The sequence below is a fragment of the Mastigoproctus giganteus genome, chromosome 5, assembly GCF_048544385.1.
Source record: "Mastigoproctus giganteus isolate SK-2022 chromosome 5, ASM4854438v1, whole genome shotgun sequence".
In the NCBI taxonomy this organism is placed as follows: Eukaryota; Metazoa; Arthropoda; class Arachnida; order Uropygi; family Thelyphonidae; genus Mastigoproctus; species Mastigoproctus giganteus.
Window position 1 is genome coordinate 6,248,241 of NC_143579.1, and position 13,102 is coordinate 6,261,342.

A 13,102-nucleotide genomic window follows, 5' to 3' on the forward strand; every position below is an offset into this window, starting at 1 on the left:
TTTGCAGGTTTAGGTTTGTAGGTTAAGTTTGAGGTAAACTTCTCTTATTATTTTACAAATATGAAAAATATATATAACTCATTTATTATTTTATTTCACTGCTGTTTTATGAATTTATATTAAAATAATTAATTTAGAAAGAAATTAACAGCAATAAACAGCCAATAGTAAGAAAGATATAAATCAGCACACATCAACTGTTTTGTAAAGTAGAAAGTAGTTAGGGTACTAAAGACAGGAGCACCAGTCCAGAGGTGCATGGAAGCCAGCATGTATATTTCCAGCACTTTAGTTCCATTTTCAATCACAGCAGAAAGCGTTAAAAAAAAAAAAAACATAACTATTTAAATTCTAAAATTGTTGTGTAATGAAATGAAATGAAATGAAATGAAATGTGTAATGAAAAATTGTTGTGTTGTGAAATTTAAGGAGGAACTGGACAGGCATTTGGAGGGAATGGTGTGATTTTTTTTTTTTTTTTTTGGCTGATGCTGCATAAGCTCATACACTTGCTTTCTTGCATCACATGCCACTACTACTACTATGAATAACCATGTATTATCCCCATTTCAAGTAATTAAATAAAAAGTTACTTGGTCCCATCTAAGTATCTACAAATCTTCTTTAAATTTAGTTTTTTATTTTTACAAAATGAACTGTGAACATGTTTGTTGCAGAATGAACTGTGTGCTAGTAAAAGCATAATATCTGATAAAATTCTATCAAAGTTAACATTAGCCATATAGTGCAAGGAAGCCACAGATTTTTGCTGCACTGGCCAAAAAAAAAAAAAAAAAGGAGATAAGAAAATACAAATTATGTGCTTTCCTCCTCACATATATAAGCCGATCTTTGAATTTCTTCAAACCCAACTACTTGCGGAGGCAACTTCTTCCAGTAAATTAAATTTAATAATTCACAGTTATAATGAATTCCAGAAAGCAAGTTCTGGAATTCATTATAACTGTGAAAATTCCAACTTCATTCATTTTATTAACTGCTCTCAAAGCCTTATAAACCTCACTTAGGTCTCCTCTCTAAGATGCCTGGTGTCAAGCTCTGTAGGCCACATGATTGAAGTCCATCTTTGTATGGTTGCTCTTTTGCCAATCTCATTATGTGAGCTGCCCATCACTGTATCCTTGAAAGAAGCTCAATGTTTTTTTTTTTTTTTTTTTTTTTTTTTCAGATGAGATCACCATACTTGAACACAGTATTTCAAATGAGGTCTTGCAATTGCCTTATGCAGCGGGATTATGACCTCCCTACCTCTACAGGATATTGTTCGATAAGTCATTGATAGGACACATGGGCTTTCCTGGGCACTGTTTACACTGCTTGGAGAAAGATTCATAGCTGCCCGTATCATAACTCCCAGATCCTTTTCCTCCTCAATTGATTTTAATTCCACTCCAGCAAGTGAGTAAGTTACTTTGGGGTTATTATTCCAAAAGTATAAGATCTTGCTGCATTAAAACATACCTTTCACTTTTCTGACCATCCTTGCAGCCTCTTCAAGTCATTCTGAATGAGTGCTGCTTGGTACTGATCATTTAATACTCTACCAATCTTTACATCATTAGCAAATTTTGCCATCAATCCTTCTGTCCCATTGTCAATGTCATTTATGAAAATCAGAAACAAATAGTAGTCCAAGAACTGATCCTTGGGATACTCACTTCAGATGGTATAAAAATCTGAAGAATATTCATTAATCACAACCCTCTGCCTTCTGTTCTGCAGCCACCCTGAAATCCATCTTAAAATCTTTCCAGTAAACCTGAAATGTTACAGCTTATACAGTAACCTCTCTTGAGGGACTGAGTCAAATGAGAGACAGACTGCTTTAGCCTTGCTAATATCTAAATAAACTATGCGAAAACTGTAATTAGGTTAGTTAAACACAATTTTTCCTTAATAAAACTATGTTGTGTGTCCAGAATGCCATTTCCAGAAAAAAAATTTGTTCCCCATGTTGAGCTCCCTCCCACTTATTACAATCAATTAGGGGCCAATTGATATTACCAATATAAGACATTCACAGTTGCTTACCCATTCTATCTGCATGTAAAGACATTTATCATCCCCTTGACAATCCTCTAGTCTGTAGATTATTGCCATCCTCATTATAACTTTGCTTCCATCTAACTCACACTACACAAATTCTATGCCAACAAGCATAACTTCTAACTCAGCAAAAGCTCTTTTCACGATCAGGCTGCTTTTGATAAGAAGCATGACTTCACCACCCCCTTCCATCTTTCCTAAATACATTATACATACCATAGTAGAAGTCATCACTTGGCAGGTCACGAGATAGGGCAGGCTCCAATTTCTTTAGTGACTCAAATTCTTCCAGAAATGCATCAAGTTGTAATTTCAGATCAGAACACCCCTCACATTGGGTGAAAAGAAAAGAATCATCAAGTGAGCTTTGTTTGTCTACTAGACTGACCTTAGAATCCATGTAACAGGCTACAAAACTCATAACTCATACTGGAAATGTCTGAAGACATTTCCATCTGAGTCATGTCCTTGAGTGATATATCAAAAGTGAATCTTGTAACAACCATTATTTAGGTAAAATATGAACTTAAGAAAGATACAAAATTTAAATTTATAACATGCTATAAACAGTGTATTACAGAAATTAACTGTTACCAAAACTTTATCCACTAGCAAAGTTAAAATTAACCTACTGAAGTTACCAGAAAGAATTTAACTTGGCAGAAATAATTTAGAAAAGTTAAGAACTAAATTTACAAAATATTGTAGAAATTATTTTCACAAAATTACTGAAATAGAATTTATAAAATTATTGAAATAGAATTCAAAAATTACAGAAATTAAATTTAAACAAAAACTTTTGTCTACCAGACACCTGATCTTAATCCCCTTCAGTAAATCTACTGGAGCCAACTTAACAGCCAACTACTCTCTTCAACTGCCTAAAATTAAATTTACTTCCACAGTAAAAAAAATGGACAGTAGATTTTAATAGAAAGCATACTGGGATGGAAAAGAAATAGAAATGTGCAACTTATATTCATATGCAAGGTATCACATCAACTGCATTTGTTCCATTATTCCACTGGGAGCGGTAATGTATTATAATAATTATAATTATTTTTATATTATAATTAATTATAAAATTATAATTATAATAATTATAATACATTACAATAATAATAAGATTATTATAATACAAAGAGCAGTATTATATAGATGGAAATTAAAAAGTGAGTGAGGTACCAAATGAGTGGCATGGGTTTGATTCATCCTTCATGACAGTACATAGCGGATGAATGAAACTTAGATCACTCAATTGGACAAGTATATATTTTAGTCCCACTGTAGAGGAATTTCTAAAACCTCTTCAATCAGAGCTGAGTTAACCAATTCTTAGGCAGACGGAGTATTGCTTATCAACCATGAATTATTCCAAGATTTTTCTAGTCTGTACATAATGCAAATCAGCCTCTAAACACTTGACAGAAAAGATAAAATAGTCACAGGCAGGGAAGGCTGTGGGAGATTACTGCATCAAGTCTGTATAATCTTCTTAGTATAATCTATGTGCCTAATTGAATCACTTTTCAAATAATTAACATTTTCATTATAGATGCCATTTCCATTGAAAATATTACATTATATACAAGAAAAATGAGCACCCTGAAAACAGAGAAGTTGTTTTTTCCAACTTGCTATTTTCATAATAGAGTTCATGTTGAATATCTGTATCAGGCCTCCATAGCCGAGTGGTCAGGAGCGGGAGTGCAGTAGCACACGCGCTTTGAGTAGACCAGGGTTCAAGCCCCTGACTACTGAATATGGTCGATCTGCCAACCCCACTGGACCAGCATGGCAGATTATGGTCCATTTCCCTCAGCATGAATTGTTGAGGAGGCTTCCATCCTGCAGCGGGTTGATAATGGTTGCACTTTACCTTTTTTTTTTTATCTGTATCACAATCTATTCTAAAGATCATGATACAGATCAACTTGAATACAGAACAAGTATTTTAGTGACAAGACTATAATTTTCAACAAAAAATCTGAGCAAAATTCAACAGAAATTAATAAAAACTAAGTTAGTTTCACTATACCATAATAGTATTAGTATTAGTATTAGTAACGGCCGTATGGTGCAAGAAAGCCTATGGCTTATGCTGCACCAGCCAGAAAAAAAAAAAAAAAATCCGAACAAAACAATGATAAAAACAAAATATGTTACTATAGAAAGTTTATTTTTGCCTATGGGTAGAATATGTATGTATTCCGCAAAAGGTATTTTACTTAAAAAAAAAAAAACATTATTAATAAAATACTCTCTCTCTATACTGGGATTTGCCAACTACAACAAATAATTAAGACTCACTCTGCTTTTTCTCTTTTCCATTTGCTGCTGCTGCCATGACTTCCTGTATTACCATTAATGGATTTGTAGGAGGTAATGGTGGGCGCACCTCCGGAGCTGTTGCTGGCCTAGGGAAGGGTAAATAGAGAAAATGGAGTTACTCTTAAAATATACACATATATACAAAAATAATAAAAAATAAATAAAAAAAACAATAATAATAATAAAACTGTACACAACTACAGTTCTATTTCCAAATACCAAATAAGCCTGACGAAAGTCAGTAGCTTCAAAACAGCTGTCCCAGATTTTTTTAATGTGTGAGGGATTCACCTGTTCAGGCAATGCTGCACTGAACTGAACTGAACTTAAAAGGATATTAGAAACTTAAGCAGAACTGAAAATAATGGTATTCTCTAAGTTGAAAACACACATTTAAAATACACTTGAAAGAAAAGTGTTCTAGTGAACAGAAGTAGAAAAAGGATATACACAGAAGAGAAAAAGTTAGTTCTGGGAGTTTGGAGCCAGACAGTGAATGGATTGTTGACCATTTAAGCCTTAGTGCAAATACTTGGTCAACCTTGAGTGGGAGCAGAATGATCACAATAATCAAAATTTAGATGCATAAAATTGTAAAAATTGCATTTAAAACAAATGCAATTTTTACACTTTTAAACAAACTTATGCTAGTACCTTTCTGTACTAGCATAAGTTTGACAAATGTGAGCTTTTCCTTTAATGGCTTAATTCAACTAACATAAGTATTTTTTAACTAATGTGAATACTTATTGCAATGCTCACAATAGCTCACTAGTCAAAGGGTGACTATTTTTTATGATGAATGGATTTCCATCTTCAATAAGGTCCGGATTGCTCTATTTTTTTTTTTACTACAATGCATTCCTAAACATTCCTAATACCCATCATGCAAAAAATTCTCCAATTGAAAACCTTTCAAACTGTAATTACAAGATAGCTGGAACCTTGAAACTTGACTTTCCTCAGTGCAACCTTCCTAACATCGAGGTAATTTTCCTTGGTGGTTTTAGAGTTCACAACTCCAGCTGACTCCATTTTTTTTAGTCACACGGACCTACCTCGTTAAGATGCCGAGGTTTTCGCAATTATTAATGATTGTTCATTTACTTACCAGAATACCAAATAATCCTAACTACGATCTTTTTCTAACAGACAACCCTTCTAAGTACACCGTCGAGGTGAGTGGTTCTCTAGGCACCTCAGATCAAAACTTGGTGATGGTCTCTTCTCCAATGGAACCTTTCTCTTGTAGCCATTCTCAACCTTGTATTGTTTGGCATTACAAGAATACAAAACGGGATGATTTGCAAGATTTATTTTCTTCTTTTTCTTGGTCAGATTACAGTTTCAAATCTTCTGATGTCACTGTTTGCTCAGATTTTTCCAGCGAAATTATTCTTGTACGGATGAAATCCTTTATTCCACACTCCATCTTAAACTTAAAATCTTGTCCTTTATCTAAACCTTGGTTTTCCAATAAATATGCCAAGTCTCTTCAAGAGAAGAACATTGCATATTGTAATTGGCTTGTTTCCAATTCTTCAGTTTCATTTTCTGCCTACACCAAAGCTCGCAACAATTGTAAAGCAGTTATTAATCAGTTCAAACTAGATTTTGAGCAGGCTAAAAGTAGAAAACTTGCTTCTAGTCCAATGATAGTCGAGTATTCTAGTCTCTTGGCAAAGCTATTGGCCAAAACTTCTGCCCTATCTCTATTCCCACCTCTATCAAAAACCAGATTGTTCTATTTCCACTTCAGCCTAAGATAAAGCTGACTTGCTAGCATCCTACCTTTCTTCTAACTCATGTATTGATGATCTTAGTAAACCACCTTCTACCATTCCCAGTACACGCCATTCAATGCCTCCCGCCAAAAGAATGTCTGAAGAATTTTGAACAGTCTTGATGCCAAGAAAGCACCAGGTCCTGGTGCTTTCTTGGAGAAATACCTGGTGGTATTTCTCCACTCGTTCTTAAAACCAGCATTCCTGAGCTTACCCCTATTCTGTGTCACTTTTTTTTTTTTTTTTTTACTGTCTTATTTCATAGGTGTTTTCCCTTCTGCTTTAAAATCTGCTCATATACAGCCAGTTCCTAAAAAGAGTGAAAAATCCCTCCAATCCAATTATCGTTCCATTGCACTTACTTCTAATCTTCCTGAAGTAATGGAGACACTTATTAACCGGCAACTCTTAAACTATCTAGAAACCTTCCACCTTATCAACAATCGCCAAAATGGATTCAGTCAGCGAATCATTTTTACTTCACCGTAAAAATGATTGCCGGGAGAGTCTCAGCACCCAACGTTTGGGACACCGTGTGCTGGCGGATTCCCCAACCAGGTCTCCGCTCCACTCCCAAGCTTCTTGCTCTTCCTTCGAGACTACATTTGAAAGATCGGTTCCTCCCTTATCAGAAGCTCCATCTGGTTCAATCCCTGGATGCTGACTTATTTAAATTCACAGATGATAAAAAGTATAGACGGATCATCCTAGATCTGCACGTGGTCTTCTGAGGTAGTTCTGGAGACCACGTGCATCCTAGATCTGCACGTGGTCTCCAGAACTACTTCAGATTTTCTGAGAGTCTCTTGCCCCGCCACAACTGATCTCAGATCGTTATGGCGGGGCAAGAGACTCTCAGAAAACTGGACTCGAGGAAAATCTTTTGTTATCACAATTTGTTATTTTTGTTATTTTGTATTAGTTTTCCTTTCAAGTCAATGTTATCTGCTGTGAGTACTTTTTTTTTTTTTTTTTTATGTAATTCACCTATAATTAATCTTTACAATTCCTTTATTATCTCTGCCGCTTGTTAACCCCTGGCATGGTGCCGTGAAGGGTATTGTATGGTCGTGGTACCTACGTGTACCGGTGAACTGTACAATAAAGATCTTATTTATATACTGGCTTATATTACACATCTATGGACAAATTCTATGGAAAAGTTAGGTGAAACTCAAGCAGTTGCTCTTGACATTTCAAAGGCTTTTGATCATGTTTGGCATAAAGGCCTTCTAAATAAGCTCCCATCTTTTGGTTTGCCAACTGTTTTTTGTAACTGGGTAACCAGTTTTCTGTCTGACCGCTCACTGTGGGTGATGGTAGATGGCTCTCTATCTTCTAACTTCTCCACTAATGCTGGTGTTCCCCAAGGTTCAGTTCTTTCTCCCACTCTTTTTCTCTTGTACATTAAAGATCTTCTTCCAATGACCGAAAATCCTATCCATAGTTTTGCTGATGATAGTACATTGCATTCCACCTTCCAGTTTGAGAAACCTTGCCCTGCTCAAACAGCTTCAACTTCTTGAATATCCACTACCAATTCCTTAAATGCTGATCTACAGGTAATTCTCCAGTGGGGCAATAACTTAGTTGATTTCAATCCTTTTAAAACTCCATCCTGTCTTATATCTCGCAAAAAGGATTCTTCTGCTCTTCTGCTTATCTTCAATGACACTCCAATTTCTAGGCACTTCTAATCTCTCTTGGCATAAGCACATTACAAATATTGCTTCTTCAGCATCTAAAAAAACTGGGTTTCCTCTTTCACTGTCGGCGTTACTTTTCTTCCAAACAGCTATTCACTCTGTACAAATTGCAAATCCACCCTCCAGTGGAATATCGTTCCCATATCTAGGGTGGTGCCACGAAAACCTCTCTCAGGCTTCTAGATTCCATTCAAAAGAGGGCAGTTAGATTAATTAATAACTCATCTCTAACAGTCTCTCTCCACACTCTATCTCATAGATGTTTTGTTTCTGCTTCATATCTTTCCTATATATAATTACAATGGGCACTGTTCTTCTGAATTAAAACAAATCATCATAAAAACTTGTTGTTGCTTCCTTTCTGATGGAATACTAACTTATAGATTTATTAATGTATCAATTAATTTATTAATGTCTGGATCTGAATTCCACAGAATTTTGGCTTTTGCAAGCCCAAAATCAATATTCATTCTGCCATCCATGATAAACGGAATCTATAATTACTTAAAAGAGATGGAGCATTTACTAAAAGATTTATAATGGATTTTCAAATATTATTTGAAATATACACACACATGCTCAGGAAGCCCACACACATAAATCATATACATACACATGTACTCACAAACAAGTTGAGTTGAGTTTCACGAGAAATTACTTCTTTGTTTTCACCTTAACAAAACTTTGTGAAAAAGGATAAAACTCAGATTTCTTAGATGTGCATGCACATCTAAGTTAATATGTTAATACCCTTTGTTAATACCCTTTATGTTAATACTCAAATAGCAAAAGTCCCAAAACCACCCCATCATGGAATACTGTTCTCACATCTCAGGTGCCCCTAAAATTACTCTTAGATTCCTTAACTCTATTCACAAGAGTGCAGCTAGGTTAATTAAAGACCAATCTCTTATGAAGTCTTCCCATTCTCTGTCTCATAGTGACTTGTTTCTGCTGCATCCTTTTTTCTACAGATACTTTTTCCATAGGAAGTATCTACACAGAAAGGCATTATCTGTAATTCCATCACACCCTTCCAAGCCAATTCAAACACATTTCCCAACCAGTCAACATCCATTCACTGTCTAGTTCCAAACTCCCAGAACTAACTTTTTCTCTTCTGCATTTATCCTTTTTTCTACTTCTGTTCACTAGAACAGTTTTCCTTCAAATGTATTTCCTGAAAATTATAATCAACAGAAATTGAATTCTAATGTCAAGAAGTATCTCCTGCATTCTCAAACTTCATACTCTGCATAGTACCAAGTAATATAGGTTCTAATATTTTTTGTGTTTTGTTTCCATAAAAAAAAAAAAAAAAAATGTCAGTGCTAAACTGAGAATGAATTATTAATTTATTTGTTTTTTTTTTTTTTTTTTTTTTTTTAGGAGCATTAGCAACTAAGGCCATATTGCTCCGGGATATGCGGTGGTCATTCCCTGAATGACCTTTCCGCATCCTCCGTATTTGGTGGTGACGGGCTCGAACCCCGGTCTAATCAAGAAGCGTGTGCTACGCACTGCTGCTCCTTCCCACCTGGCTACGGAGGCGCCGAAAATTATTATTAATTTATCAGGTATGCCGTTGTTGGGTGGGAGATGGGGAATTTTTAGAAGCTAATATTTAATATGCCAATAATGTGCCATTACTCTGCTATTAAAGACAAATTTTCTTCCCATCTACAGTATCGAAATAACGGCATCCCAAATAACGGCACATTTAAGATAATGGCACATTGAGATCGGATGTTTACATACAGCCCAGCTGTCCTGCAGTGCCTAAAAAAAAAAAAGCAAATGGCATCACGTGATTATTTTATTTCTTAAATTCACCATTTTGAAAGTGAATTATGTACTGATATCACAGCTTACACATGTCTTCTCCCACACAACCATAGCAGTAACTTTTTTTTAATGTCACACTGATCCAATTCGTATAGCAGTATTTTACATGCAACAGCATCAAAAGATTTCTGAAATCTAAGTATATGATATCAAAATTAATTTTTGCAAACAGTTCCTTTGTTACTGCATCGTAGTATCCAATCAGATTAAGAAGACAAGATCGCCTCTTCAAATCCATGCTGTGATTGAAGTATAACTGCATCCCTGTCTAGATGATTCTGCATTACTTCTTTAACCAGTAAACTCCATTATTTCCTCTGGAACAAAAGTCAAGCCAACATGTCTGTAATTACTCATGTCTCCTTTTAATCCCCCTTTATGAATTGGGGATACATTTGCATATCTTCAGTCCATAGGGACCTCTCGTAAAGGTAAGTTTACTTCTTTTGCTGCCTTCTTTAATATAACTGGACAGATCCCATCCACGCCAAGTGCCATTTTTACACTTAGCTTCAACAATTTTGCCTCCAATTTCCTCTCAGTTATCACAAAATCATTCAGCTTCCTGCCAGAATGACTAATTTCTGCCATCCCCATCCCTACACATTTCCTTATATGTGAATGTACATGCAAACTGCCCATCTCGTTTGTGTACAACTGAGCAAGGTCATCAACAGTTAATCCATTCATATATTGGACCAATGTGTTTCAACTCCTATATAAGTTCTTTTCGCATTACTTATTCAGGTAAAATCTTTATTTATTTGTAACCACCTCTAACAATATATATTATACACTAGTGGCCATTTCATTCAATATGCTTATCTAGTGTCATGTATTTTGCCTTTTGATGGCAACACAGCATGATTCACTTCCAGCACAAACTTCACTAACTTTAAGTAAAGACCTGACATAGCTGAGTGGTCAATTTGTGAGAACAATATGTGCTTTTGGGCTGTACCATGATTTTTGCTGTAACTGTTAAATAAGAATAATGATAATATTGTTGTTAAAACTGATTAGTTGTAAACTCTTCTTATGTATATGGTCATTTCCAGTCTAAACTATATACTGAGGAATTAAAATGCAGGCCTTGTGTCCATTTTCAAATAAAATTCGCTGTGGAAATAAATCAGTATTATTCCTCTGAAAATTTAAAATTAAAAAATATATGCTGTAATTTTCCACCCCAAACTTGGAGATAATACAAATGAATAGAGTTTAGAACCTTCAACTCCCTTAGGCTGTGATGTTACTACTATAAGCTACTCTAGTTTTGAAATACCAATGTCAACAGCATTTTTATATTAAGAAGCATATTGCTATTTGTTAGTACCATAATGCACTGCTACCTTCATCGTGGCCATTTTGACAGTTGCCATTTCAAATATCTGTCACCTACTTATATACAATATTTTAATCATATTGCACTCCATTTATATTGTAAATAATTTTTTTTAATATAATTTACAGCAAGAATGAAACTAAATAAACAAGGTTCTTTTTATTTGATATAAAACTCCACTTTGGCTGCTTTCAGCTTGTGATTTAATCATCACTTGACTGCACCTGCTAAGGGCTGCAGTGATAGGTTCTGTCTTTTTCTCATGGGATAGCCAGCCATCAGAATCTCCTTTGATCACACAGCAACAACATACAACATCTTTTAAGTCACCAATAAAACAGGTTCCAATTTAAGGATTTAAGGACATCTAATTTGCTTTAATACTCAGTTTTAATAACTCTAAAATTGTCAATAAACGAAGTTTTGGGTAATAATTAAGAAGGGGAATTATGAGAAATTAAAATTAATATTCTTATTATAAGTTTAGGGGAAAAGGCAGAATTAGCACTGCAACAACTCACAGCAATTTGAAATCATCAATTATAACATGTACCTATATCAATATTCACTCGAGACTACTCCTTTTCTGAAAGGGTCAAGGATGATACCATATGGTTTGAGCATGCTCAATGCTGATGGGATTCTTCCTCTTGCTCAGAATAATCACCTGAGAGGGCATACATTCAAATTGAGGGAAGACAGATGTAAGATAGATGTGCGTAAATTTGCCTTTAGCCAGCAGGTAGTTGGTTGGTGGAACAGACTTCCATTTCTTGTTGTGGAAGTTGATAGCCTAAACAAATTTAAGACTCAGCTGGACAGGTATTTCGAACGGAGGGGTGAAGTGGAAGTTTTTTTTTTTTTGGCTGATGCTGCATAAGCTTGCTTTCTTGCATCATATGCCTCTACTAATGCTAACTCATACACGTTGAGCCACCAAAATGACTGGGAAAGTGAGATACATCTTCCTCTTCCAGTGCTGTATATTTCCCCTCCCCCCAGTCAGTGCTATACTGGAGCCAGCTCGCACAAGCCAATTGTTAAATTTTCAAGAATTCTGCAAGCTTGGTGTTCAATCGACAACAGCTATAAACTGTTTTATTGAGGTTTAGCAATGGCAAAGGCACATGATGCAAGAAAGCAAGCTTATAACATCAGACAAAAAAAAAAAAACACGCACACAAACCCTTCTCATTTCATATATCCACTCGCTCCAAATGTTTGTCTAGTTCTACCTTGAATCTGTTTAAGCTATCAACTTCTACAACGACAAATGGAAGTTTGTTCCAGCACTCAACCACCCGCTGGTTAAAGGCAAACTTCTGCACATCTATGCCACAAATGTCTTTCCTCAATTTGAATTTATGCCATCTAAGGCAATTATTCTGAGCAAGAGGAAGAATCCCATCAGCATTGAGCATGCTCAAACCATTCAAGGATTTATACCTCAATCAGATCACCTCACAGGTGCCTGGTCTCCAAACATTGTAATTTGGAAAACTTAAGCCTTTCTTTGCAAGAGCAACCCTTTGTTCCATTCACTAACCTTGCTGACCTTCTCTGTACTCGCTCCAACAGCTCTACATCCGTCTTAAAATAAGGCCTCCAGACCTGTATACAGTACTCAAGGTGTGGCCTCACCATTGCCTTATACAAGAGGATAATCACCTCCTTATCCCTGCTAGAAAAATTCCTGTATATCATTGACAAGACACCATGAGATACTCTTGAAGACCATCTGCACTGCTCAGAAAACTTCATATCTGCCTGAACAATTACTCCCAGGTCCTTTTAACTCTCTACCACTGTCAGTGTAGTACCACACAGTTGATACGTTACTCTGGGGGTTACTGCTTTCCATATGCAGTACTTTACATTTGTCAATGTTAAACTTCAGTTGCCACCTCTCAGCCCATCTGCTCAACTTTTCCAGATCCTGTTGCAGCAGCATACTGTCATTAGTGTCATTAACAACTCTGCCAAACTTCGTATTGTCTGCAAACCTGGATATTAAGCCTGATATA

The 13,102-nt window shown here is 35.6% G+C and overlaps 1 protein-coding gene across 1 annotated transcript in view; it reads right to left on the reverse strand.

Moving 5' to 3' along the window:
* Window positions 1-13,102, reverse strand: part of LOC150085143 (BCAS3 microtubule associated cell migration factor-like) — a 345,830-nt gene that overhangs the window by 134,355 nt on the left and 198,373 nt on the right. Inside the window, exons 15-16 of the mRNA XM_090373846.1 lie at window positions 4,592-4,718; window positions 4,378-4,484 (exon numbers count right to left, since the gene is read on the reverse strand). Coding sequence (XP_090229972.1) covers window positions 4,378-4,484; window positions 4,592-4,718 — 234 coding nt within the window. The remainder of the gene's footprint in view (window positions 1-4,377; window positions 4,485-4,591; window positions 4,719-13,102) is intronic.